Source organism: Bubalus bubalis, chromosome 6 (genome assembly GCF_019923935.1).
Source record: "Bubalus bubalis isolate 160015118507 breed Murrah chromosome 6, NDDB_SH_1, whole genome shotgun sequence".
Classification (NCBI taxonomy): domain Eukaryota; kingdom Metazoa; phylum Chordata; class Mammalia; order Artiodactyla; family Bovidae; genus Bubalus; species Bubalus bubalis.
Window position 1 is genome coordinate 101,389,603 of NC_059162.1, and position 22,259 is coordinate 101,411,861.

At 51.3% G+C, this 22,259-nt stretch overlaps 1 protein-coding gene across 13 annotated transcripts in view; it reads left to right on the forward strand.

Moving 5' to 3' along the window:
* ERI3 (ERI1 exoribonuclease family member 3) overlaps nt 1–22,259 on the forward strand; it is a 130,596-nt gene that overhangs the window by 38,131 nt on the left and 70,206 nt on the right. For 11 of the 13 annotated variants that reach the window (XM_044945096.2, XM_044945099.2, XM_006052599.3 and 8 more), the window contains 2 exons: nt 2,705–2,764; nt 6,977–7,068. In XM_044945096.2, coding sequence (XP_044801031.2) covers nt 2,705–2,764; nt 6,977–7,068 — 152 coding nt within the window. Of the gene's footprint in view, nt 1–2,704; nt 2,765–6,976; nt 7,069–13,398; nt 13,569–22,259 lie in introns of those variants that run through there. The other 2 variants (XM_044945098.1, XM_044945095.2) reach the window with 2 other exon arrangements.

Here is a 22,259-nt window from a genome sequence, read left to right on the forward strand (position 1 = left end):
TCTCAAGCCCCTGTGTCTCTGGGGGTTGAGTTCAAGTCCCTTAGCTGTAAGCTGTAAGCCATGCTTTGGACCACAGGCGGTTTGGGAAGCATGGAGAGAGGGAGGAAGCCAAGCTCACTAGGCTCCTCCCAGGCTGATGATTCTAGGATTGCTGACCACTGCGGGGGAGTGTGAGAAAGCCCCAGAATCCTGGAGGCCATCTGCACCTCTGCACCCCATGGTGACAGGAGGCGGGCCTAGTCTTTGGTGAGAGACCCCGCAGGTCAGCACCTCGGTTGTTGTTTTCGATGTAGTACTTTTCCTGGGGCCTAGGGCAGGTGCTGACCTCAGTCCCATCTCCAAGGAGCGAGGGTTCTTGGCAAGGATGCTCTTGGTCTCTTGTGTAAGAGGGAGTTTCTGGAATCCCTTCACAGTTCATCTGAGTGACACTTGGTGGGAGCCAAGAGGAGGAGACCTAACCTTGCCCCAGGAAACTCAGACTGGACACGAGACTGTGCAGACCCTGGGGCTTTCCCTGATAAGTGGCTGTGCGCCCTCTTTACCAGGATTGTCCTGATCCAAAGCCCCAGCGCCAGGCTTGGGGATGTGACTCAGCCCTAGGAGAACCTCGCAGGAGAGAAGCGGGGCGAGAAAGGGCAGTAGTGGGCGCAACCAGTCATCTGGCTGTGGGACCTGGAGTTGGCAACAGGCCTGGTCCAGACCTTGCCAAGACAAAACACAGGGCCCTGCCTGCTCAGTGTGGCTCTGGGTGCCACACTGTGGCTCTGGACTGGGCCAGGACTGGGCTGCCAAGAAGAACTCAGATTCCGCAATGGCAGGGTTGTCATGCCTTTCTTCACTGCTGGATCCCTGCTTGCTTGAGTGGGGCCCAGCCCCTCCAGCAGTAGATGCTGACTGAAGGAAAGGAGAAGCCTCAGTGCTCCACGATGAAAGCGACAAACCGGGGGCTCTTCCCCATCCCCACCCGAGCCCTCAAGGGACCATCTTTTTTTTTCTTTGGCTCAGGCCCTCCCTCTGCTGGGCAGTCCTTTGGTCTTCCAAGCAAGGAAAGGGTGTGGAAGTGCCAGCCGGGTGGGCATGCTGTGGGTTAAAGCCTCGCAAAACAACAGTGTAGTTAATCTTTCTAATTTATTTTCCTTTTAGACCATGGGAAGTCTGTAGGCAGCAGCTGTTACCCAATTAAAATACAGATTAATATAAAAACAGTTTCTGGAATATAAAATAGAGTGGCTGTGTCCTTACACTTCCTTAAAATACCACCTAATAATGACTTGATGAACTACAGAAACCCACCTAGAGGAACTCAGCGTTCTTAAAATGAAAATTTCTTCCCTAAAAGGTGTGTATTACCATTCCGTGTAAGTCGCTATGAGAAAATAACCTTCCCTCTTAGAGCCAGCGGTTTGTGTGAGTTGGGTATTTGGTATTCATTACACATAATTATAGTTTAATTGGAGTTTAATCCCCACCCCCCACACTTAAAAAAAAAAAAAGAAGTTTCCAAGCAGGCCTGAGATGCTACTCTGTCTGGAAGTGGCCGGGGGCATGCCAGCCATGGTGATTTCCAGCTGGGTCCACGTCTGTGCAGGGGCCTCCTGCTGCAGGCCCTGCAGGCAGCCTCTCTAGTCTGTACTTGAGGGATATTTTCCACTTCAAAATAAAGCAGACCAAAGCACCAAGCTGGTTTGAACCTAGGCCTGACCTGGGTGGAGCAGAGGCCCTTGAGTGAGAAATCCTCTAGACTAGGTTTGTGGGCTTTTTCCTTTGCTGAAGGTGCCAGTTTCCTGCTTGGCCAGCTGGTATCGAGGGCCCAGGTATGCAGGGTGAAGGGTGGATGCCTGGGGGGCCCCCTGGCCCTTCACTGGTGCAGAGGGGGAAGTGCTGGACACCAAGGCTCAGAGAAAGGGGGACTTGGAACTGGAGATCCTGGTCCCATGTGGGGGCATTCCCTGAGTTCTGCAGGAACTCCTAAGGAGCCTGGAGGTGAATTTACTTGGGCTTCCCAGGTAGCTCAGCTGCTAAAGAATCTGCCTGCAGTGCAGGAGACCCTGGTTTGATTCCTGGGTCAGCAAGTTCCCCTGGAGAAGGCATAGGCTACCCACTCTAGTATTCTTGGGCTTCCTTGGTGACTCAGACGGTAAAGAACTCACCTGCAATGCGGGAGACGTGGGTTCAATCCCTGGGTTGGAAAGATCCCTTGGCCTACATGAAAACTAAAGCCTTGATAGCTTCCCTGATGGCCCAGCTGGTAAAGAATCTGCCTGCAATGCGGGAGACCTGGATTTGATCCCTGGGTTGGGAAGATTTCCTGGAGGAGGGCATGGCAGCCCACACCCCTATTCTTGCCTGGAGAATCCCCATGGACAGAGGAGCCTGGCGGGCTCAGTAATTAGCACAGTAATTCGGTAGGAGTTATTGCACCTACTGAATACAAAAGATGTGTAAAATCGTATTTTCTGCAAAATGAAAGCTGAAAACAGGTCTGAGACCCAGCCCGTGCTCCCTATGTGGATATGCACCCGCATCTCAGGGCAGGAAGTTGTGGGGATACGTGATCCCCAAGGCTTCTGCCAGGTTTGGAGCCTACAGCTGTGCAGGTCAGAGGCTTTTACTGTAGAAGGAGGAAAACAGAAAAGACTCCAGTCCAGCTTTGAGTTCCTGCGTCCCCGGTTTCCACCCATAGGCTATTTCTCTTTCCTTTCAGCTCACCGGGATTATTCAAGCCATGGTGGATGGTCAGCCAAGCCTGCAGCAAGTGCTGGAGGTAGGTTGAGTGACCTTTAATTCCTGACCTCTGACCCCTTCCTGCCGCCTTCCTCTCCCTCCCTTCCTGAGAATGTAGCCATGTAATTTGACTATGATTATGGCTTGATTAGAATAACATTTGCTGTCACATCAGTGACATGCTGTTGAGAGTATTGAACCATTGATCTGTCATCTCCAGCTGTTCCCGTCAGGGTTACTGACAAGATGTCCTCGCGCCCCCGGGAGTCGGTGGAGGCCCCGCCTGCTCGCAGCCCGAGGCTGTTGCTGGCCGGTGGCTCCGGTGACTCAGGCAGCCTGCTCTGGGAGCAGGGGAGCCGAGCTGCGGCACTGCGGGCGGCCCCGGGGACTGGAGGTGTTTTTGTTTAGCTTTAGTGTTGGCTTCTTGTGGCATGTGAGCACTTCATTAACTCACCCAGAACTCCCCATTGATGGCTTTTGTTTGCTGTCAGCTCCTCCAGGAGGTGCGGCCGGCCCGCCTGCCCCACTGCAGCTTGCCGCTGGATGCATTGTGCCTGTCAGGGGTGCGGAGGCTGCACTGGGTAATGATTCCTAATCAGAATAATTACAACAATTGCCTATGTGAGGAAAATCAAATTAAAGGCTTTAGAACCCTTGGCAGAGACCACACTTCTGGGATGTTCTCCTTGGGGAGCTGGAAAAGGTTAAGACGCTGCTTCTCGTGCTCCAGCCTGAGGGAATCGGGAAGCCGTGCTTGGCCTCAGCTCATCTCCCACCCCCGCTGGCCTGGGGTTTTCAGAGAGGGAGAGAGCCCCCCCTCCCCTTCCTTCTCTAGGGGGAGGGGAGAGGCGAAAAAGCCTGTGGATCGCATTAGGTGCTTTATTTATCCTTAAGAGCAACACGCCCAAAGCTCTGCCCCATCACAGGAGCAAGCCGTGTGTCTGGGAGGACAGCAGAGCACACATACGCTGGAGGGAGTAGGGTGGTGGCAGAGAGAGGGAAGAAGATCTTTTTCTTGAGCCCAGAGGGCCTGTCCCATGGAGGAGAGAAACACAGACTGAGTTTCCTGGGGCTCCTAAGGGTGGAACTAGGGCCAGAGAGACAGGTCTAGGCTCACCCAGTGGCTGAATATGTTCCTGGTCCCAGGGAGCATGCAGGCCCAGGCTCAGTGGCTGGTCAGGCTCTTGAAGGGTTGGGAGAAGATGAGCCCTGAAGTGTCTCCCAGCCCCACTGACCTTCTTCTTGGGTGGGGAGATTCACCCCTATCACTAAGGGGTCTCCTCAGCCTGGACTGCTCTCTCCAAGACCAGACTCTAGGAGAAAGAGGGGACCCTTCCATCCCTGTCTTCCAGACAGCATCCCAGAGCGAGGCCAGGGGACAGGCAGCTTTTCCCTGGAGTGTCTCTGGCTGGGATCTTGGGAGGAAGATGCTTTTTCTGGGCCAGCACCAAACCAGGGCTGTTGAGGTTATGGAGTTTTCTCCTGACTGGTGCTGGTTGAGGGGGAGGTTGGTCTTCAGGAGGCTTCCTCCTGCTGACCCTGAGCCAACCCTGAAACAGGGTGCTCAGAGGAGTCTGAGTCTCACCCAGTCTCGGTGTACTTTGTGGGTGAAGAGGGGAGATTGCTGGCATTGAGGGAGTCTCTGGGGGCTCGAGGAGACCAGACTGGGCTCTGCTTTTTCCCATGAGTCCTGAGCTGGTTAAAGAGCTGAGGAGCTAGTTCTCATCCTAACCAAGGCCTTGAGCAGATGGCCGGATGGGTGTTTGTTCAACACATTTGTTCTTAGCTGGTCTCAGACTGGGCTTCTCCACACCTTCAGTAGCCGGGAAGGCTGGCTACTGCGGGTTGTCTTGGTGGTCCCTCCAGCCATCTCTCCATTCAAGTAGAGAAGGGAAGGAAAAGGACAGGCCTGATTCCAAACACATGACTTCCCTGGACAGCCTTGTAGCAGAAGCTGCTCACTGAATACCTGCTGCATGAGTGAATGGCCTTGGCCGTAAGCTTCCAAGGAGCAGTGAGTGCTTCCCATGGTAGAGGCCTGGTCTTGCTGGGCGTTGCCTCCTGACAGTCCTGTCCTGTCCTGCTCTCTTTTCCAGGACCACTGTGCAGGAGTTGGGGCGTTGGGGAGCCCCCTAGCAGGTGGGGCACTTACCTTGGGGATTTAAGGCCAGTGAACCGGAGCGAGATTAGCTGACTTAGGGAGCTCCAGGTTTGCCTTACCTCTTTTCTTATGTAATGTCTACCTAATTTTCTTTAGGTGACCCTAGGGAAAGGATGCATGTGTGCATGCATGTGTGTGTGTGCGTGTGTGTCCGTGCAAGGGCTGGGGCCAGAGTGGCCCAGGAGACACACATTCAGCAGTGGAAGGTCCAGAATTTAGCTGCCGGGGAGACCCTTGCACTGAAGAGGATGCTCTGGGGTGCAGACTGTGAAGAGGGTCTGCAGAGTCTGGCCCTGATATCCCAGGAGGTAGGGTTGCCGTAGCCATGAAACTGCATGGGACCCTTGGCCCTGCTCCAGGACTGCTTCAGCTGGGCCAGACCTCCAGCACCTCTGAGGATCCAGGAAGCCCAGGGTTATCATGGGCTGTCCATTATCTGCTGGGTATACAAGGCCTTCACAGTCTGGCCTCCCCCAGCCTCAGTTCCTGCCCTTCCTTTCAGTCACTGCAGAACTCCAGTCACATTACTTCTTATTCATATCTCAATCAAGAGATCAAGAAGGGACTGTGCTGGGTTAGGGATTAGGACAGTGAATAAGACACCTAACAGCCCCTGCCTTCATGGTGCTGATAGTCTGGTGGGAAAGGCAGAATTTAAACAGACACTTGCTTCTCAGACGCAGAATGTCTGTGCCTTTGCCTCCTGTCCTGTGTTCCAAGCTGTCAGGCAAACTCAGCCACCCAGCCACTAGTTCAGTCATCTTTATGCAGCCTTTCTGATGCCTTTCCCCGTGAAAGCTGGGGCTGGCCTCCACCTCTTCTTGGTCCGATGGCATCCTGGGTGCTTCTCCATTGATGCCTCTGTTGCATTGTATTAAGATGATCTGTCTTCCTCCCCTTCCCAGCCTACTGTCTATTTTTAGGTAGGCACTTAATCCATTATCACATATAATTCACCAAACAACCCTGTAAGGTTAGTCATCCTACCTCGTTTTATAGATGAAGGAAACTGAAGTTCAGAGGGGTTAAATGACTTTTAAATGACTTCCCATCAGTGACACAGCCAGGATATGGAAGAGCCAAGGTTAGAACCCAGATGTGTCTGATTTTTCAATCCCGAGTTTCTAACGACTGTGCGATATAGCCTTTAAAAATAATCCCCCTGTGTGAGTGGCACAGCGGTGTGATCTGCTGCACTCTTGCCCCATGCCTGGGATCTTCTGAAAAGTAGGCACTGCTTCATGAATTCTTTATGATAATTCTCTCGTTATATACTGATTTTAGTATTTGTACTTGCAGTGTGAGTGCAAATAATAAAATGGATCCAAGGGATGAAGGGGAAGAAAGACTTAAAGTGTCTTTAGGAGCAGTTTCTTTCCCTGTCTAGGAATTGAGCTCAGCCTTCAAAAGATTCTGCTGAATTTGAATCCCCAACCAGGAGGAGAAAAATGCAGATTCTGGGGCCAGTTGATGAACTTCTCGCGACTGGAGCAGGCTGTGCTCTCCCAGTTGTCAGAATGGGGCTACAGCCCGGCAGAGGAGCCTCTTCTGCTAGCTTCTTGGTGAAAGTTAACTTGACCTTCGTTTGGAGAATAAGTAAATTAATACATTTGGTTAGTAAACATTTGGTGGGAGGGTGGAATGACTAAACAAGCGAACGATCCTATGGAGTTCCCTGCTTGGGGGCCTCCTTCCAGCCTGTTCTCATGGTCCAGGCCAACCTGTGTCTGTGCTAGGCAGTACCTTTGTTTGAGGACCAGAGGTATTTGGACTGACCTACTGGCTTCTGTCCTTATCCTGTCCAGGGTGGGCTGCCAGGCACCGGGAGAGTGGAGGGGCACCCTGCCCACCCCCCACCCCTCCAGCACTTGGGCTTGTGGGATCTGCCTGCAGGGATCATCCTGCCAGGGCCTCCATAGTTCTGAGCCAAGGCAGAGAGCCCAGAGTGGAGCTGTGGTAGGATAAGATTACAGTTTTCTCCTGCTCTGATTACAAGCAGCTTATCTGCGTTTTACTGTTGTGGCTCTTCAGAGACTCAGGGAAAAAAAAAAAAATGGAAAATCTCATCTGTTCTTGTTGTGTACTTTTCAGAGGGTCGATGAGTGGATGGCGAAGGAAGGCCTCTTAGATCCAAACGTCAAGTCAATTTTTGTCACCTGTGGAGACTGGGACTTAAAAGTCATGTGAGTATGAGCAGGACTCCTTTGCTGACAGGGCTTGGAACCTGCGGGACCAGGTTTTGCCTTTCACAGTCTCTAATGTCCAAGTGTACAGGGCAGCTGGGTCAGGCAGTCCTTGGATCTGGGGGCTGGCTGGGCAGAACGAGGGCTGGGAGCTCTGCCTTCTGCCTCTGGATGAACCTTTCCAGCCCTGCTGTTGCCTTCTTACCTGTGCTAGGAGAGCTCTTCCTATTGTGGGCTACACGTTACTGCCCTGAAAGAAAGGAGTTAAAAGAGGGTCTTTAATTTTCTTCTAAACCAAGTACATAGTATTTACTCTTCTAAATACTTTAGAAATAGTAACTCATTTACTAACCCTTGGGACTCTTATTATTCCTATTTTATAGATGAAGACATTCAGGCGCAGAGAAGTTAAGTATCTTGCCCAGGGACACACAGAGCCAGAATTAAGACCCAGGCAACCTGGCTCCAGGGTCCATCTTCCTAACCACGATGCTATGTTAGGCTCTCATGTGGGATGCAAGGCCCTGATGATCCCACAGAGAGCCCAGAGTGGGGATGGGAGAGGGATGCTGCTGCCGGGTCACCAGCCTCCTCTTTTCCTCCCTTGTCCCCACTGCTTTTTCTCCTTTGTCTCCTGATCCTGTCCCAGTTCTGGAAGACAGAGCTGGTTCCTTTGCTGGGTTGACACTTCGGCCTCTTGTCTACCCTCATGGATACTTGGCTTCAGAAAGTCCCCAGGGAACGAAAGCAGGGTGGAGGTTGGGCGGTGGAGGGGGCGCTGTTTGCTGAGGATTGATAGGATCAATACCTCTGTGTTCTTTGTGCCTGAAGGCAGCAACGAGCATTCTGTGTGTGTATGTGTGTGAGTTTTTGAGCATAGGATGGGGCATTGGTTGGGGTACGGAGCCGTGGCTCTGGAGTGACATTTCCTTCCAATTCAGGCATTATTTTCTCACCAAGATCCTTTTTATGCCTTTTGCTGGTCATTGAGGTGAAGTTCTGCAGCCGGGTGGCTGTCCAGCCTGCTATTGGACCCAACCCTCTAGGTGAGGCGGGAGGAAGAGCAGACCCAGGTCACATACTCGCCCGCACACCTGTCTCCCCCAGGCCTTAGATCATGTGTGTGCGCTGACTGCGTCCCACACGCTCCAGAGCTCCCCATGACACTCATTGTTGGGGAACTTATAGGGGCTGTACCTGGAGGCAAAGCTGAGTCGGGAGGGTTCCGAGGAGAGGGTGAGGAGGAAGAGTGCTGTTGCTCTGGTTTACAGCGTTCCATATCCTGAGCAGCTCTGAGCACTCAAGTGAGAAGGGACTCCTGGGGAGGGAGCTCCAACACAGGAGATGCTATCCAGGGTGGGGCAGGGTACAGGCTGACACCCAGGGTTCTAGGACTCGTGTGGCCCAGGCCAGAGGCCTGGTTTCTCTAGTTAGATGAGACTCCCGCTCTCCCAGTGGCTTTCTCTCTTTGGCGTGTTCATGTTCCAAACACCCAATTTCAGCATCTTCTGTGATAGGGGTGAATGGCGTGTGCTTATATGCGTATGTGAGAGCTTTCCTGCCCATGATGTTGGGGACTATCTGGCTGGGTCTCTGAACCTGGGGTTGGTTTTTCCATGACAAGGAGAGGGGATGGCTGGCATTGGAAGCCTTGGCATGGTGGGCCCTGGACAAATCTTGGTGACTCAGGAGGCTGCTTTGCATCTTGATGGGACTGATGTCATCAATAAGAGGGATTGGGCTGGGGAATCAGAGCACATGTGAAAGGAAAATCAGATGTTAATGAGCACAGTTTCTGGGTTACTCTTTTCCTTTACCTCCTGAAGAGAATCTATTTCACTTTTTTATTTTAACTACTAAGGGAGTGAGGGAATAAAGGAAAAAAGGAAAACATGAAAATGACAGCTAACATCAATTTCAAGAACTACATTTTATGTTTCTGATCTTATTTCTTAGTTGATATTTCTATTATAACATTACTACTCTATGATGCCAAAAGAATTTCATTAAACGGAAGAAATTAGATCAGTTGGGAGATGAAGGAAAAACAACCAGTTAGATTGGCAGAATCTTAAAATCCATAACTTGTTTAGGCACGGAAGGTTGAAGTGTGTTCCCCCAGCACAAGTGCCAGGGCCTCTGAGAAGGCAAACAAGTAGAGACAACATCTCTGCTCTCGAGGTAGCTCATGGTACAAGCAAGGGGCAAGGGTATAAAAAGGAAGGGAAAAGAGTGATACGTGTATAACAAATCAGGAATAAGAAATTAAGGGACCAGATACAAACAATACACCCTTTTGAAAGTGGCAGTGACTGTGATAAAGAGCAATTTTTAAACATGTTAATGAGCACATGCCATGTGTCTCTCAGTCTCCTACCTGTCTTCTTGGGAAGGCAGTGGTGTCTCTCTTTTATAGATGAGAAAACAAAGCCGAATTAAAACCCGAGGCTCAAATTGGTAGACCCAGCTAGGCATAATCGAATTCTTAAGGCCACATGGCTTCCAAAAGAGATGACTGGGGCAGACTTTGGCGGCTGGTTTGGGTCTGGCTCATGAAGGCCAGCCAAGCTCTGGAAGCGAGAGTGCAGGGAGGAGTCAGATGTCTGGTGGCAGGGGCGGGGGGAGGAGAGCTCTGTGGCCGCCTTTTCGAAGCAGGATTCCGCGTAACTGCTGGGAAGGCTCTTAATTAAATGTGTAACAAAATAAAAACAGCCAGAGAGGAAACCTAAGCAGTGCTGCGTGACGGCGCACAGCTTCTCCGTGTTCCCGGAGCCTCTTGTCAGATGGCTCTCGTCAGAAGCATCACCTTCTCTCATGCCTGGTAAAGCCTGCTGATGAGCCTGACAAGGGCGGTGGTAGACTGACCTAACAACTTGTTAGTATGTGGCTCACTTCTTGTTTTGACATCTATTTTCAAATTTAAGCCTAAGGAACTCAGCAAATATTTTCATTTCCCACTCTAGTCTCTCCGAGCCATGGCTCCCTCTCATTGCTGTTCCCCTCGCCCCCTGCCCCCACCAGCCTCCCTCTCCCTGCAGCCAGCTTCACATCACTTTTGTTGGAAAGGGCCTGATTAGTGTGGCACTGAGAAATGGGGACTGAAGTGGCAGTGGAAATCCCACTGGAGAAAAGAAATCTCCCCCCATCCTGACAAATTAATTTTATGTCCATCTTTTGTCAGCCTGAATGGGGTGATACTCAGGTTTATGTGGGCTTTGAAGCTGTCGTCACAGATTCCGCTCAGGTGGGTTTTAATACAGTGGGTGCAGATTTCATTTTCCTTCTAAACGTTTTTAAGAAACGACACTTGTGGTTTTGGCCCTTGGTCGGCTTGCCTTCCCTACCTGACCTGCATTTCCATTGCCTTACCTGTTGTTTCCTGAAGCTCCGTGTAGAGTTTAGTGATCTTTCACAGTGTTCTCTCTCCTCTGCTTATTCAGGCTCTGGATTGTCTCTGTAAAGGGCTTCCGTCTTTGGCATGGTGGGAGGACAGGGAAGATGCAGTGAGGATGGACATCTGCACAGGCGCTGCCTTTGAGGAGCTTACCTTTTCGCCTGTAGTTTGGAGACGTGGGTTTGCCAGCTGAACGGCCAGAAGACCCAGTCAGGAGGCATTCTAGGCACAGGTGCTTAGAAGCTAGGCCACAGGGTTTCGCAGTGGCTTGTGGGTTTAAGAAGAGGAGCAGATCAGGAGGACTGGGGGTTGCAGAGTGGGCTGGGGGATAAGAAGAGCTGATATGAGGGTGGACCTGGTCCTCCGTGCCTCAGGGGAAGAGGCCCTTTGGAAGAGAGGTCAGGATGATCAGACCCTGCTGTGGAGGAGCAGGGTCCAGGGGTCCACTCCGGGTCTGCTGGGAGGGCCCTCATGGAGCTTCCCCTCAGCTTGGGAGCGGGGCGTTTTCCTGCCATTGGAGGCCAAATGTGTGAGTGCAGGGCTGGCATTTGACTTAGGTGTTTCCCCTGCTCTCCTTGTGCAGTTTGCATACCATACCCCTCTGTTGGTGCTATGCAGATGTGGACCAGAAAGTCTGGAGATCAAAAGATATTTAACATTTAACATAAGTTTGTGTGAGACCATCTGAACTAATATTTTGCAATGAAAAACTCAGCCACCTGGGTAGCAAACTGTTTGAAAAAATAATGATAATTTATAAGAATGGCAACTGGGGGAGAGCTCTTAATACTAGGCTGTCTAGCCAAATAAAATGAGATCTATTTCAGTTACTTCAATACTCGGACATGAAATTTTTTGTATTGTTCTTAATCCATCATGAAGAAGACTCAGTCAGGAGGCAGGTGGAAGCACCTCTGTGAAGTCACTCCTGAATTCACACTCCTTTTTTTTTTTCAGATGATTGAAACCATTCTAGATTACATGGCTCTCCCTTCTTGTTTCAAGTACAGACAAACATTGTCTCTGGAAAAAAAAAAGATACTTGCTCAAATTATCCTACTTACTGTTTGTTTTGGGAGTACATACTCAACGGGGACTTGGGCTTCCCAGGTGGCACTTGTGGTAAAGAACTCACCTGCCAGTGCAAGACACAAGAGATGTGGGTTTGATCCCTGGGTCAGGAAGATCCCCTGGAGGAGAGCATGCAACCCTCTCCAGTATTTTCGCCTGGAGAACCCCATGGACAGAGGAGCCTGGTGGGCTACAGTTCATAGGGTCACAAAGAGTTGGATACAGTTGAAGCGACTTAGTGTGCACGCATACACACACACACACACACACACACACACACTCATAGGGTCACAAAGAGTTGGATACAGTTGAAGCGACTTAGTGCACACGTGTACACACACACACACACACACACTCATAGGGTCACAAAGAGTTGGATACAGTTGAAGCGACTTAGTGCGCATGCGTACACACACACACACACACACACACACACACACACACACAAACTTATAGGGTCACAAAGAGTTGGATACAATTGAAGTGACTTAGTGCATGCATACGCACGCGCACGCGTGCACACACACGCACACACACACTGTCTCAACAGGGACTGCTGAGGGTCATGCAGCCAGGACGGTGGGAGAGCAGAGAGTGCTGTCCCCTGGAGAGGAGTCCCATGGCAGAGGAAGCACATGCCGGGGAGGACTCTGTGGGGTACACAGTATCTCGCGGGATGTGTAGGTGACGTCTGAAAGGCTTGCTGGGGGTCCTCCTGGGCCCTCTTGGCATCTCTACTCAGCCTACTTCCTCCTTGAAGCACTCTTCATTTCTACTTATGTCTCCTGTTTCTCTGACTTTTTCCTTCTCTTTCCTATGATTCTTTTTTCCTTTTCTCTTAAATTTGGTGTTTCTTAACTACTGGTATTTCTTTGATCTCTCTCCTAGCTGTCTTTTCTTTGTATCCTACACACTCACATTTATGGGAGTGATCTCATCTATTTCTCAGCCTCAGCTATTCTCTGTACGCTGTCTTCTCATCTTTTCCTCTATATGAGAAATGGAACCAACATGCAGCAGTGATCCCACTGGAGAAAAGGAATCTGTTCCCTCTGCCATCTGAACTCTGAGCCTTCATGTCCAGCTCCTCTTCTCTATCTTACCTAGATACCCTTAAAGCTTGTGCTTAGTTGCTCAATCGTGTCTGACTGTTTGCGACCCCATCAACTGTAACCTGCCAGGCTCCTGTGTCCATGGGCTTTTTCAGGCAAGAATACTGGAGTGGGTTGCCATTCTCTCCTCCAGGGAATCTTCCCGACCCAGGGATCAAACCCACGTCTCCTCTATTGCAGGTGGATTCTTTACCTGCTGAGCTATCAAGGAAGCCTTAAAACTTAAAGCTCAGGTGCTATTTTTTCTCCCAACACCTTGTCCTCCAGCATTTTCTTGAATAATGACTCACTGGTACCATCTACTCAGTAGTTCTGTCAGAAAACTGAAAATCTTCCTTGGTTCCCTCCTCTAGCCCTAACCAGTTAATTGCCAGACCCTATGATCCTTTCTCCCAGAGGTTTCTCAAAGTTGTTGCCTTCTTTCCAAACCCACTACCCCTGCCCTAGTTCAGGTCACCATATTCTTCTTGGATTCCTACGAATGTCTTCTTGCTTGTTGGTCTCTCCAGCTGTCCTGTTTCTTATATTTCTTTCTCCTAATTGTAGCAGATTACATCATACCCACTTAACACCCTTCAAGGCTTCCCCTTGTCCTCTAGGCAAAGTCACACTGATTATTCAAGGTTTCAAGGCTCTTGTTTATTTCCCTAGCCTCATCTGTTGATGCTCTCTATGTACTCAGGCTCCCCCTACCCCTAGCCAGGTGCTCTAACTGGCCAGTTCCTAAGGATCCCTCCTAATATCTTTTTTTAGGTGCCTTCCTGTACGTTCCTGGAGTACATGTACTTATTCTTACAAGAAATTGCGTTGTAGCTGCCTCGACTTGTCTGTCTCTTTCCCTAGATTGTGTGCACCATTATAACCCCAGGACAATGCCTGACATGTAGTAATTGTTCAATAAATGTGTGTTGAATAAATGACAATTAAGGCATGGAGTGGGCCTGTAGAATCCCTGCCCAGGAAGAATGGCAGCGGGTGGTAGTGAGTGGATTCAGGGAGAATGGAATGGAAGAAAAAATCTCAGATCCTCCTGCCCCAGACTGAGTGTGAGGGGGTAGAGGACTGCACTGCTCATGCCAAGAAGCTCCTGGGTTCCCCTGCCAGCACTGGATGTTGGGCCCTGCAGGGTGGGTACTGGGTGAGATGATGCAAGGGCCTGGGTGAGGGAGATGGGGCTTGGTCCTAGGAGCAATGTGAAGGGCTTTCTCTGAGACATTTGTGTCCCCAGGACACAAATGGGCTAGAACTGATCTGGAAAAGTGACATCAGATAATAAAAATAGCCAACATTTATTGACTACTTACTACATACCAAGAGTCCTGCTGTGCTATTTATGTGTTATCTCATTTAATCCTTACTGCAATCCTATGAAATAAATTATTTTTTAACACATGAGGGAGGAAACTGGGGCACTGAGAGGTAAGTAAGTTGTCAAGGGCACACAGCCACTTTGTAGCAGGGATTTGAACTCTGGAAGCTGCGTGTTTGACCGCTTGGGTATCTGTCCATCTGCTTCTGTCTTCCAGCATGGCTTTGGGCTTGGTCGGAATGCCCTTCCTCCTCTCCTTTGTTTGCACTGAGTGACAGAGCCTTGGGATGTTCTCTGACACCCTAGGCTTCTGGTACCTGGGCTGGCGTTGGTTGGAGGGCTGGACCGTTGTGTTCATTTTGCTCTGGGAATGTGATTGGCCAGGAGGAGTGGTGGGGGATGGCTTGGGGCTGTCTGAGAGGCTTCTTGCTGATCTTCAAATGAATGAATCCTCAGATCTGTTTTAAGGAAACCACTGCCAATATTACTTTGGAAACCTCTATCCTATAGTATCCTTGGAAGCACGTGGGGCATCTCATCGTGTCTCTAAGCTCGTGAGAACCTTGTCCATGGGTTTGCCAGTTGGTCCCGGCATGGAGCTGTATCACCTTTGATTAGCAGCCTGTTAGGGGAAGGGGCTTGAGTCAGAACTCCCTGGCAGTCCTGACTTGTCTCATTTCCTGATACTTTTATCTGTCACTGCAAGCGCTTGGGCTCCCCTCCTGAACTAATTAAGTTTGCATGTGTTTAGACACATTGCCAAATAGGGCTTAGCAAAGCGGAACTGAGCTACATCTCTTTCTGAGTAGGGAAGGAAGGATATATGAATGCTCCACCACGAGGGCCGGGGAAAGCGTGGACGACACGGAGCCTGTGTGTACAGATGATAGGCATTCTGCCCTGGCCTCCCTGGGACACAGCAGGTCTGCAAAGCAGCCTTCTGATTGGCTGGCAGCAGCAGCTGAGGGCCCACCCTCCATCTCTCTAAGTGAACTGGGCGTTCTCAGAGGGCTGAGGATGGAGGTAGGCCCTGAAGTAGGATTTTTCTCCCAAGCACAAGCAAAACTGAACAGCAAGTTTAATGCGACTTGTAGGGTAAGTTTCTAGGCCTGTGTGCTGTTTGCTGCCAGCCTGAACCTACCCAGCTCCATGGCCTAAAACCACCTGTGTGGCTAGCGGAGTGCAGCCTCTGCAGGGCTGTGAGAAGTACGTTGGAAACATGGGGCACATTTTCCTTTTTGCCTTGAAGACCCCAGGCCACTTTGCTCAGTCTCATGATCGCTGTGGGGGAGAGAAGAAGTGTTGCTCAGGATCCCCCCACCCTGGAGGTGGGGTTCAGCCTAAGGGGTCAGAGCAGTGCGGTGCTGCCCACATGTTTCCACGTCAGATTGATGCCTGCCTTTTCCTGAGTGCTGGGTAGCCCGAGGTCTGAGATGGCCACACATACTTGGGTCCTGCCCACACAGCTGCAGACGTGGGGCCTTCCCATGTTGTGGACTCCTCCTCTGAGGTAGGGAGTGAGGGTATTTCCCATAGAAAGCAAGAGAAACAGCTGATTGCCATGGTCAGCGCTTTGATATAGCTGTGAAGCCCGTGGGTCAGCTTTCTGGCCACAAAGAGGCTCTTGGTAAGGCGAGATCAGCTCAGAGTCAGGCCAGGCTTGCACTGCACACCGTGTGTGTGGGTGGGCTGGGGAGGGGCTTCTGGAGGTTGTATAGGAATTCTGGGCCTTTGAGCTGCAGCCTGAGCCCAGAGCGAACAAGAACCAGACCTTCTGCCCTCCCTTTAGCTTCCCTAGAGCCCTCTCGTCAGCAGAGGTGCATTGGGTTAGCCCCAAGAAGGCAGCTTGCGTTGATGGGGTCATGTTTCAGCTGCAGCTAATCCAAGTCACTCGATATAAATCTCTCCCTGCTGCCTCCCCACTCCCTCCCATCCCCAACCCACAGACAGGGAAATGAATCCTAGCCCTCGCCCTGAATACATCATGGCAGGCCTGCCTCTAATGAGAGAGGGCCATTCATTGTGGGGTGAAGCTCCCTGCAGAGCCTGGGATGCCATTAATTAAAGAAGAGCCACCTGAAGCCAGTCGTGCGGCGCAGCCTGCCACGCTCAGATGGAGTGGTGGTGGGGTAGCCTCGTTAGCCTGACAACTCCTCGGGCCCAGGGTTCCTGGGTGCTGGGGAGCGAGGGGTGCCCCGCCTCCACCTGAGAGCTCTGGCCTCTGGAGCCGGCCTTCTCACAGATGTGGGCAAGCCCCTTCCTGCACCTGTCCTGGGGCCAGGACCTGGCAGGAAAGGGGCTGCTGACGATGGGCTTGGCTAAGGATTACCCATCTCCAACGTGTGGGCCTCGGGGCAGGAGCAGGTTTCTGTGAAGTCCAAGCAGGCTTCTGGCTCCCAGCTGGCGCTCCTCCCCACCCTTCTCCACGCGGTCCTGGAGCTGCGGGTTGGCAGGCCATGTAGCCTGCAGCCTTCCCTCACAGCCCGAGTCCAGGGAAGGACTGGAGGGACCTTCGGCCTGCAGGGACACTCGGGGAGAAAGAAGCTCTTCCATCAGGTCTGCGGGCACAGCCCCTCCCGGGCAGACAGCGCCTCTGGTATTCCAGTTTCTGGGCATTTCTAGGCTGCAGGGTGGGGCTCCAGTGGCAGACTCATCTCCTCTCCCCCTGGGAAGGTGTCGGAGGGTCTTAAGCACTTCAGTGGTTGTGGGAATCCCTGGAGTGGGAGTTCTGCTCAGTTAAAACCCTGATAAAAGACGGAGGTGTTTATGTAGTGGCTGGCCAGGCGCTGAGATGTTTCTGGTGGCGGGAGCCTGCTGTGGCGCTGCTGACTAGACAACTCTTTATTGCTTCATTGGTCCTGAGGTGAGTGTGGCTGCCAGGTGTCTGGTCTCCCATCTGATGGATAGAGTGCCCCTCGACCATCCTTGAGGGTCTTACCGCCTCCTTGCTGGCAGGAGGGGCCGTAGGCACTCGGACCTTGACCGTCACCTAGAGCTGGAGTGGATCAGCTGGTCTCTGCCTGGCTTGTCAGGAAGACAGATTGTTTCTGTGTCTGTGGCTCTTCTGGGCAGTGTCTGGAAGTCTGGTTCTGTGCTCCGTGGAAGAACCTGAGAGGCTCCTTCAGAGAGCCTCAGAACCAGCAGGGAATGGCTTGACCAGGGCGCCAGCTCTACTTCTGTGGAGTCTGCGTGGTCTGGAATAGAGGCTCCCCCTAAGACTCAGGTGGCACTGCTTTGTGTTTTGAAAAGTTTAGGACCTTCACAGGCCTTGGCCATTCGTTTGGGTCCTTCTGTCCTCTGGCAAGGGCTTCCCAGATGGTGCTGGTGGTAAAGAACCTGCTGCCAATGCAGGAGATGTAAGAGACGCAGGTTCAATCCCTGGATTGGGAAGATCCTCTGGAGGCGGGCATGGCAACCCATGCCAGTATTCTTGCCTGGAGAATCCCATGGACAGAGGAGCCTGGCAGGCTACAGTCCATAGAGTCACATGGAGTTGGACATGACTGAAGTGATGTCCTCTGGAAAATAGAGAGTGAAAAATGGGGGGCTTGTGTCCTGAACTCCAGGGAGAACTCCTGAACTTCCACTGTTGATGCTAGAAAATATTTTTGTATGGGTGAGATACTTTTCGCGTGACTCTTGAGACCCAACTTAAAAAAATTTTTTTATTGTGGTTTCCCTAGCAGTCCAGTGGTTAAGACTCCACACTTTCAACACAGAGGGCTCAGGTTTGATCCCTAGTTGGGGAACTAAGATCCCACATGCCATGTGGTACAGCCAGAAAAAGGAAAACCAAAAAAAATGTTACCTTTTTAGAAATGGAAGTATGAAATAGGTACAGTAGGGTACATCCAGTATACAAGTGTGAAATGGTCAGCTCAGTATATTGTTATACATGTACACACCTGTGTGCCACCCAAGTCAAGGTGAACTTTTTGCATCATCCCAGAAAGTTTCCTCGTGCCCCTCTGCTGTCAGTAATGCCTACCCTCTTCCAGGTAACCACTACTCTGACTTCCGTTACTTTGGGCTCATTTTCTTCTTTTTGGCTTTCATATACATGGAATCATACAAGATATACTCTTTTGAGTCTGACTTCCTTTGCTCAATGTAATATACAAGAGGTTCATCCGCATTGTCGTTGGTCGTTCAACCTATTTATTGCTGGGTAGGATTCCATTGTATTACTATACTGCAGTTGGTTTTTTTGTTGGACTATATACCTTCTTTTGGTCTTTTCGTTCATGTTTATCAAGTGAGTATGTGAATGTTTAATCTAATACGAGCACCTGCCTAGTCCTGTCAGCTTGTCCTAATCTCCCTCATCCTTTCAACCTAATTCCAGCCCCTTAGACATGTGGTCTTCCCTGTGTCTTGTGGAGTCTGCACTGGCCTTCCCTCTTTTCTGAACCCCCAATGATAGAGGCTGACCCCAGGGCTGTGGAAGTGGCCTTTGAGCCCTAGTCACCCATTTATTTATTCTTTCAACAGATATTTATTGAATGTCCGTGATATGTCTTATACTGTTCCAGGTACTGAGGACTTAGCAGTGAACAAAGAGATAAAACTTCGAACGTCCTGCCTTCGGGGGGCTTTCATTTCAGTGCGTGCAGCCAGCACTGCCCTGTCTTTTGGACGCTGATGCCAGGAGACTTGGAGTCTTGTCTAGGCTCCTTTGTCCCCTGGGATTCTGTAGGAGCTGAGTGGCAGTGGCCCTTGCCACCTTGACAGGGCCTCTCTCAGACTCTTGTGGGCTTTCATCTTCCTTTTTTGCTGCTACTACTGCTGCTTGGCAGTGAAAGGGTTTCTCAAGATTGGCGCCTCCTTCCACTATCCTGGAGTCTGATTCCCTCTGTGAGAGGAGAGAATTAATCTCCAACTTTCCATGCCTGTAAGGTGAGTGACCTCTGTTTTGTCAGCGCTCGCCAATCTGTCCTCTAATTCCCAGCCAGGGTAATGTAGACATTACTTTGTGTTAAAGCAAACCACCAGCAGCTCTCTGGAGAAGGCAATGGCACCCCACTCCAGTACTCTTTCCTGGAAAATCCCATGGATGGAGGGGCCTGGGGTGCTGCAGTCCATGGGGTCGCTAGGAGTCAGACACGACTGAGCGACTTCACTTTCACTTTTCACTTTCATGGATTGGAGAAGAAAATGGCAACCCACTCCAGTGTTATTGCCTGGAGAATCCCAGGGATGGGGGAGCCTGGTGGGCTGCCGTCTGTGGGGTCGCACAGAGTCGGACACGACTGAAGCGACTTAGCAGCAGCAGCAGCAGCAGTTCTCTTAGTGCAGATTCTGTCCTGATCTAGGCAGCTCAGAGAGGATCTCCTCACAGGTGCTCAGGCACCTGAGCATCTTTGGTCCTGAACGGTGTTTGGCAGGTTCAAGGAGGGAAGATGCCCTTCCACTGTGTATTCCCTAACCACCATCCATGCCAGCTGCTTCTGAAATTGGTCACTGTGATCAGCTCCTGGGAGCGCAGAGGAGGCTGTGAACACCCCAGTGAGGAGGAAGTCAGGAAGCAGAGGGCTGGGAAGTGTGGGCCAGGGAGCCCAAGGCTGCCGCTGGCAGAGTGGCCCATGCCTGAATGATCTGTAGACTGGGGGCTTAGCTCTGTCGGGCTTTGGGAAGGGCGCCTGTGAGCAGGGGGGATAAATTCTCTGTCCCTGGCTAACGGGTGACACGACTCAGACTTGATAGTTCTGTAAAACTGTTTCTTCCAAAGCCTGCAAGGATGTTGGTTTGGGGAAGAAAGCCAGCCAGCCCAGAGAGTCCCGGGAGCCTGACAGGCCTTTTTCTCTGCGATTCTTTCTTGCAGGCAGCCCGAGGCAGCCTGTCTCTTTGTTAACAGAGTGACAGCAATGTGACACCATGGAAATAATTACTAACAAATCACGGTGCTGACTGCAAACAGCTCTCTGTCTTCAGAGGCATGTCAGGGTGCATTAGAGCAGGACTGGAGGAGCGGCACGTGGGGGCTGAGGCGCAGCCTGTGCTCAGACGCTCTCCTCTTCTTCCCCCACCCTGACCCCTTGCTGCTTTGTCTGACTTTCCTGCTCGTGGCCTTAACCCACTAAGTCAGCAAAGGGACCTGCTGGATAAGTAAGTGGCATATGGCTTCCTCTGGGCAGGTAGCTGGGACCCCATCTTTGCTAGGGAACACCTGGGTGTGATGGGATGGTTAGATAGCGTCACCGACTCAACGGACGTGAATTTGAGCAAACTGGGAGATAGTGGAGGGCAGAGAAGCCTGGTGTGCTACAGTCCATGGGGTCGCAAAGAGTTGGACACAACTTAGCGACTGAGCAACGACAGCCTGGGTAGTGATGAGATCCAGGAGTTTTTCTGTTATGGGGCCCTCGGAAGGGTGGAAGGGTGCTCCATTTTTGATGACTGTCTACCAGTTGGGACCAGCTTCACCTGCTGGTGGTTTTGGTGTGATGGAGAGTATTCATGCTAGCTGGACCCATAATCTGGGAGAAACTTTACATCTCAGTATTGGCTCTGCTCCCTTCCCCCACAGCCCTGGATTCTTCTTCAATTGCCATAGTCAATTTTGGGTAAGTCGACTTTGTCCATTCCCTCTTGGTTAGCAGAGTGATTGCTCTGACTGTCAGGGCTGTAAATAATGTTCTTGGTGTGTGTGGCTGGAGGCAGCCGTGTAGGGTGGGGAAAGGAGTGGAAGGAGGAGCAGCACTCCGCTGGCTCCCTCGCTGGCCCCCCTCCCCTCTCATACAATATTTATCCAGGGATGGGAGTCAGATGCAGCGACCTCAGGGTCACCCAGTTAAATAGCTTCTGAACCTCCCTGCATTCTAATTGCTGCAGTTGTCCTTTGCTCTGGAGACTTCTCCTCCCCATTGTCTGCTGAGGCACACGCTAATGGCTCTCCTCCCTGGCCCTGCTGGGAGGCAGATGTGGGCTGAGGGGGTGTGGAGGGAGGGAGAGTGCTCACTGCTGCCTCCTTTTCCCTGGGGAGGAGGGAATCTGGGGCCTATTAACAAGTGGCTTCAGCACGGAGGAGGAGCACGGTCCCCTGCCTTCCTGCTGCCGCCTCCCCAGAGCTGGCTGGAGGAGACCCAGGATGTGGGCCTGGTTGATGGGCCAAGGGGTTTTGCCCATTTCCAGTCCGATAAGCAGAGCTGTGGGACTCATGACTCCTGGCGGGCACAATCCATGGGGTCGCAGAGAGTCGGACACTACTGAGCACGCACACGAGCGCCTCCTCTATAAGGGCAGGCCCTTGAGTACTTGGCTGAGGAGCATCATCCTATGTTTCAATGGTCCTGCTTCTGTGGCTTGGAGACTTCTAATGAGTGGTATTTCCTATTGGAATATACTCCATTTTGCCCATAGATTGGCCAGATGCAAAAGCCTCCTTGGTCCCTGGTTGGTTTAGATGATTGATGATGGTAGCAGGTGTGCTGCAGTTGGTGATTTAAGAGTGGCACGTGCCATGCGTCTTCGCTGGGACCTTCCTGTAAATGTCAGTTACCACCCATGGCAGCTCTTGTCTTCCGAGGAATACTGTTAGAAACTGCCATTGAAGACATTAGCCATTGTGTGTCCTGGAAGAATATTCCAGCAGGAGCCTAAAGTGAGCCCCTGTTGAGAGTTGCTCTAGGCCCAGTAAGGACTGTGCTGGGAACTCTGGGGACCACCAGTGATCGGGACAGAAGGAGCAGCATGTGCAAAACCAGTTGTAGGCTAAGCAATAAGTAAGGTAGAGCCTGAGAACAAACACTACAAAGATACACAGTGAATGAACCCAGAGCAGCACAGTAGAGGTCGAATGGGTAGTATTTTTAGCAGGAAACTTTAAAAAAAATAAAATGTTAAAGAAAGCCCAATATTACAAATATATAAAAGTTGAGCTGTTCTTTTTGAAGCTGGGGCAAGACCCTGCCCATTCTTCCTCTTCCCACCCTCACCAGTCCACAAAGTAGCTCCATGTCCCTCCTAGAACTCTAGAGCTCCGTGGAGCACAGTTGAAAATGCCCACCAGAAGTGTGACTCTGTCGGCTAGGTTACACATTCTAAAGGAGTCAGGGGAGCCGGGATCAGGGCAGAGGAGATCAGCGGGGTGCGGGGAACAGCTGTGTCCTTGAAGCAGAGGTCAGGCTGCCTGCCGCATCCCGAATGCTTGCAGGATGCTCTCTGTGGAGCCTCCAGAGGGCATTGTAGGCCAGGCAAAGGGTCAAGATGGCCATAGGCCAGAGGGAGACTCTAGTGAGGGATGAGTGAGGTATCTTGGAGACCGCTCAAACTGCTACAGAGTGCCTGAGCTGAAAAAGCAAATAGC